This window comes from Sinocyclocheilus rhinocerous, unplaced genomic scaffold (genome assembly GCF_001515625.1).
Source record: "Sinocyclocheilus rhinocerous isolate Xijiao unplaced genomic scaffold, SAMN03320098_v1.1 scaffold662, whole genome shotgun sequence".
NCBI lineage: Eukaryota > Metazoa > Chordata > Actinopteri > Cypriniformes > Cyprinidae > Sinocyclocheilus > Sinocyclocheilus rhinocerous.
In genome coordinates, this window is record NW_015639782.1 from 1,671,874 (window position 1) to 1,677,928 (window position 6,055).

The 6,055-nt window shown below is 42.2% G+C and overlaps 1 protein-coding gene across 9 annotated transcripts in view; it reads right to left on the minus strand.

Moving 5' to 3' along the window:
- LOC107751960 (muscleblind-like protein 3) overlaps window positions 1–5,719 on the minus strand; it is a 44,083-nt gene extending 38,364 nt beyond the window's left edge. For all 9 annotated transcript variants that reach the window (XM_016567766.1, XM_016567763.1, XM_016567761.1 and 6 more), the window contains exon 1: window positions 4,209–5,719. In XM_016567766.1, coding sequence (XP_016423252.1) covers window positions 4,209–4,382 — 174 coding nt within the window. In that variant the 5' untranslated portion in view covers window positions 4,383–5,719. The remainder of the gene's footprint in view (window positions 1–4,208) is intronic.
- Between the last annotated feature and the right edge of the window lie 336 nt (window positions 5,720–6,055).

Here is a 6,055-nt window from a genome sequence, read left to right on the forward strand (position 1 = left end):
ACAGGTCAGCGCGGCGCGAACACTTTAATACCGCGCTGTTTCGTCCCACATTTGAGTTGTTTGGCTTCCCATACTGGTGGTATTACAGTACCACGAGGGCTAAAGAGAGCAGACTGCTCCGTGTGCTTTCGAATCGCTCTCGCGGATGATCGATCTGCGCCGCGCCTCTAGTCGAACACACCAGCAAGTGCTGCAGGTTTATTGGCTCACTGACGCTGATGAGATTAACCCCTTAGGTATCGAAATTTGGTACCGAACGACAAGACGTTTTTCGATACTCGATGGTATCGAGGCAATTCGGTCGGTGCCTAAAAAGTATCGAACTCGATACCCAGCCCTAGTGTTTAATATACATTTTTTACCTGTGCACATAATTTTGTTGCACTTTATTTTACAGTGTGTGTACTTACATTGTAATATAAGGTAACTAAACGATTAAGGTTAGGTTTAGGTTCAGGGTTAGTACTTAGTTATTACCCAGTTATTGCAATTACTATAATAAGTACATAGTATGTACATGTGGAACAGGGACTACAAAAATAATGTGCTACTTATCATTTTTTATTCATGAAAGGAAAGTGACAACAATCCAATCAGTTTCTGACAGACGAAATCAAGTCCCACCCTACATTTTTTCATGTTCAAGAATTCTTTTTACTCAGATATGTCCTAACAGTAGAGAAAAGACGATCACAATTTCCGTTTCATGCCGACTTTAAGCGCACCTCTCCTCAGCACTTCAGCAGGCACCATTAAAACTCCTCAGACACACACACACACACACAAAAACATCACAAACGATTTCTCTCATTTATTTTCTCTAGCTTTATTTTATCTCCCTCCCTCTCTCAGTCATAACAGCAATCTAACCCTGAGTTTTTAGATAGTGACGGCTGGCTGCGTTTACCGTTCTGATAAAAACAATCAAACAATTGGATGAGCAAGTAATCTACACAGGTCACTGGCGCCCAGTGCTAACAACTGTAACACGGTTCAGAGGGATTACTGTATCCAGTCAGTCGGCGCTGTTGCTAGGCCTCATGTAGCTTTCTCTCTCTCTCACTCCTCCTCCTGAGCTTCCCCACACACGCTGCACACAGCCAAAAAATGGCCAAATAATACATTCTAGCTCAATAAAGGAGGAGACAGCTGCTGCACTCAGACAGAGAGGGCCTTGTCTGGCTCTTTCGCTGCACATAAACACATACGCAGAGATATAAACACACAAACCCATTTGTTGTGTTCATAGCACAATGCTGAGCGCCACGGTTAATGTGAGTTCTGATTGAGCCACAGTCTAGTGTGCTGCTGCTTCCTGAGATTAACATGGACAAATCAGAAAATAAAAGGTATAACAAGCGTGAGCTTATAAATTGATGAACCGACAAAAGATCTCATTTATGACAATTCATCCAAAAATGAAAATTCTGTAAATTTACTTGATGTTCAAAATATAATTTAGAATGACCATCTCATTTAAAACTGAGAATATTCACAAAAGAGATGTTATCTGATGTTCTGTTTGTTACTTTTCATTCAATTACAATGAATGCTGAGGACTGCAAGTCCCAAAAGTATTCAAAAACACCATAGATGCATCATAAAAATAATTAATATGGCTTGTGTGCCGAAGTTGTCTAATGGCGTACAATGGCTTTATGGAAGAAACAAAATGAATTTTATGTTTTTACATCCACCATTGACAGTCTCGCGTAGCCAGACCTTCAGACTGACGGCAGAAGGACTGGGAACCTTGGCTGATTTGACTGGCCAAGGACTAGGGGTGGGCGATATGACCAAAATCTTATTTCACGATATGATAAATTTTATTTCACAACAGAACAAATAAATATGAAATTGAATAAAGTGTATAAATAAAACACTGCATAGTCTTCACTGTATCAATCAAACATGATTAACATTAATAATGACAGACAGCAGCAGGTAAATAAGGCTGCTGTCCCTTTAAGACCGACTGCACGGATCTAATATACTGAAACACAGTTTTCACCCAACTGTTTTACATTTATTTAACATATAACCGACTGTGTTTACTTGAATACTCCACACGACGGGCATTATGACATTACTGTGTGCGTATTTGAGCATTCAAGCACAATAAAACATGAAAGAGATTTGTGTTCGCGATCGCATGCTGTCGAGAGAGGGGCTTTCAGTGCGCGCGTTTCGGCTGTGTGTCAGTCAGCGTGAGCACCGCATTGAGTTCTTTTTCACTGCTTATTGCACTTAATAACTCTACCAAGTGCGTCCCTCTCTTTATTTTCTCATTCATGCATGTTTCCTTATCACTCAAAAGGTGTATAACTTGCAAGCAGTACTGTGTTACGCAGATATATTTGCATACCGCGGAATACACGATATAGCAAAATCTCTAACGATAGACACTTTATTTCACAGTAACGATATATACCATCATACCGCACAGCCCTAACAAGGACCGCCCAAGAGGCCATTTTACAGACAGGTAAAGCAACCAATCATGTTTTGTTTTTTGTGCCACGTCATATTTAGGAGCGTGGAAATGTAACCACAATAACAGAGCGGTGTGTAAAACTCTTGGACGTATTTTAAAAAGTCTATGTCGCAAACTTTACATATTTCACATACTTTTGAAAATCCAGTGTTTAGTTGATCCTGATAAGCGCTTATTGTCACAGTTGTAAACACGACGGCTTTCTTCTTCGATGAGGGAGTTTGGCGTTACGGCATCTTTGTTTCCAGGCGGAATGTTAAAGACTGCAACACACACGTCTTCCGGAAATCCTGTAGAATTCATCCAATCAGATGATGACTTCGAAACTCCTGAAGTGTTTCCAATTTTGTGTGCCATATGCATCAGACATTCAGCCAACTATCTGTGGAAATGACATCTGAGACTGAGACTACCATTGACATTCAATTAATTAATTAATCATTCGAATCTTTTCAATAAATCAGTTAATCTGATTCACAAAGCCATGAATGATTCATTCATGAATCAGACCGACATAGAATTCCTATTCACTGCTCACCAAGGCTGCACTTATTTGATCAAAAATACAGTTAAAACAGTAATCTAGTGAAATATTATTGCAATTTAAAATAACTGTTTTCTATTTGGACATATTTTAAAATGTAATTTATTCCTGTGATGCGAAGCCGAATTTTCAGCATCATTATTCCAGTCTTCAGTGTCACATCCTTCAGAAATCATTATAATTTGCTGATTTGCTGCTCAAGAAACATTTATTATTATGAATGTTGAAAACAAGTGTGCTACTTAATATTTTTAAGATATATATTTTTCATTTTCTAGTCATCATTCTTTGATGACTAGAAAGTTCAAGAGAACAGCATTCATTTGAAATAGAAATCTTTTGTAACTAAAATATCTGTACAGTCACTTTAGATGCATCTCTGTCAAATAAAAGTAATAATTTCTTTTTTTTTTTTTAAACTTACTGACCAAACTTTTCACTTTTTGAAGCATCAAAGCTCCAGTTCCTATTCTTTATAACTGCATGGCATAAAAAGGTAAATTCCAGTAAATTCTTCAAAATTCCTCCTTTTGAGTTCCATAGAAGAAAGTCATAAAAGTTGAGTGACATAAGGGGGAGTTAATGATGACAGATTTTTTTTTAATGAACTGTTCCTGTTCCCTCTAAAATGGCTCCATCATGCTTCCAAAGAAAAGCATTATTTAAACATAAAAAGTACCAAAAATTACCATAGATGGTTTAGTAGATAACCCCATGGCATTAGCTTGTTTTTTGGATATACCATAGTACCATAGCAAATACTCTGGGAAGTAAAACACTCTCAGAATTCACTGGTAGTCAATCAATATGCTTTTTTCAATTACATATTTGTAAACTTTGACATTTGCTAATCCTAACCTCATCTTGAACATTTGTTGACTGTCCACCACGGTACGTTTTATCAAAATTGACCAATCCATGACCAGAGGTTGCAGTGTTTTAGTCTGAATCCGACAGAAAAATACACTCAAAGGCTGATTTCAGGACAGGAGAGAGATCACTACTCAGCAAAAGAGGCTGGAGGTGTTAGGGATATCTGACAAAATGTCCAAATAGCATGTGTGAATGATGAAATCTGCACCAAAACATCAAATAATGCTCTCGTGGTTAATATATCAGTGCAATAGTAAAACAAACTTTAGTGTTTGTGTGCACGTGCATCCGGGTTACCTTGAGAGAGTCGAAACAGGCGATGACGCGGCCGTTCTCCACGTGGCAGGTGCGAGAGGGGTGAGCGAACTTGCATTCAGTGTCCGAACGCGAGCAGGTTCCTCGCTGGAACTCTCTGCACACCTCCAGCGTCAGCCACTTGGTGTCGCGACCCATGGTCACATTGACGGCCATGGCGGTCCCTCGGCGAGCGGTGGGTGAGCGGAGGGCTGGGGTGGGGCAGCCAGGCGTGATGAAGCACAAAAGCTGCAAAATATGAGCACAGTGGCAAGGAGATCCTCAGACTACCAGTCTAGAAATGAAAACCAAACTCTCTTATGGACAGGAAGGGGGCATAGTCTGCTGATCAGCCAGTGAGGAAGTAAAACGAGAATATGAGATCAGTTTAAAGTCAGGTAGGGAGAGCGATGAATCGAGCGTGCTGAGGTGGAGTAGGTCAATGTGACATGCTGCGGTGCATCTTCGGCTGCCGTCCAGGAAAACGAGGCATTAAAAGTAGAGTAAAGCGGCACTTTGTATTTGTCTGCAGTGGTCGCCCCACTGTCTAGACTCACCCTCCGGAGCTCTGGGTTTAAAATAGCCCTCTTGCATTGATGTAAAACGGACTTTCTCTAAATTTAGGCTTCCGAAACCCCCTGCCCTGTTGCCATAGGCGCAGCAGTCCCTAAAGATACTCTCATGTCTGGGTCGCAAGGGATGGAGAGATTGCAGAAGTGAAGAGAGAGACACTTTGAGAACCCAAAAGGGAAACTAATCGACAGGCGTCCTTGTATTAAGAGGTGAAATGGCGAGCAGGCAGAGCTGGAATCGAGGAACAGGCAAATGGGTTGATTGACTGTCAGGGTGAAATATAGCCCGAGCCAAGGCCAAGCGCACACGCACGTGCTCAAGTCAGCGGGGGAGAGAGCGCTCCGAAGCGGACACAGAGAAGGGCTTCCGCAGCATCCAGATGAGGCACTTTATGGTGATGTGAGTCTTCTTTCACTTGAATCGCTTTCTCATCCCTCCTGCTCTCCCTGCGTCCCTTTCATCGCACTGTGCTGTGTCCTCACGCACTTCTAAGAGAGTCCTTTGTGGCAGGAGTCCTGTATTTGCGAAAAGACACAAAAACAAAATCAACAAACTCAGTTAAAACAGCTTGTCCCGTTCAGAACAGTCAAAACACTTCGCAAAAGAAACATTTCGCAAAATACACGCGATAAAAGTACAAAACAACAAAGGAAATGCCTGAAGCCGCAGCTGTTTATGTCGCAAACCTGTAACTGGGGAATACAGAGGTGAGCGACAAACAGAGAGAGGCTGAAAGCGCATGGCAGTAAGCGCGAGTGAGAAAGTGCACAAGAGGTAGAGAAGGAGTGCAGACGGGAGGCAGGCAGCAATGCAAAGGAAAGGGCAGGCTGTGTCTTGATTAAGAGATACAGGGAGGGAGGGAAAAGAGGGAGGAGGCAGGAAAAGGGACACAGAGAGAGAGAGCGCGGACACATGGGAGACAGCAACGTCACTTTACGACTCTGGCGCGACTCAGAGTTCGGGATCTAAACATGGCTTTTGTGATTGAAAAAGGAAGTAGAGCAGCCGACAGGAAGGGCAAATCCCCATAGCTGCAGCTGCTGAGCACGGAACACTGCAACAGCCAATCAGCAGCTGCGATGCAACCTGGCAATGTGGATCGGCCAATCGGGAGGAGCCTGATATATCGATCGCTAGTCTCCCCACCCTCTTTGTCATTGCATTGCTCCTTGGCTGAATCTGAAGGAGAGTGGCTCTCTAGCTTTCCCGGAGCGTTATCGGGGTACAGGCGATCACAGGTGGGATGATGAAGGGAAAAGAAAAGAGAAGGGAATGGA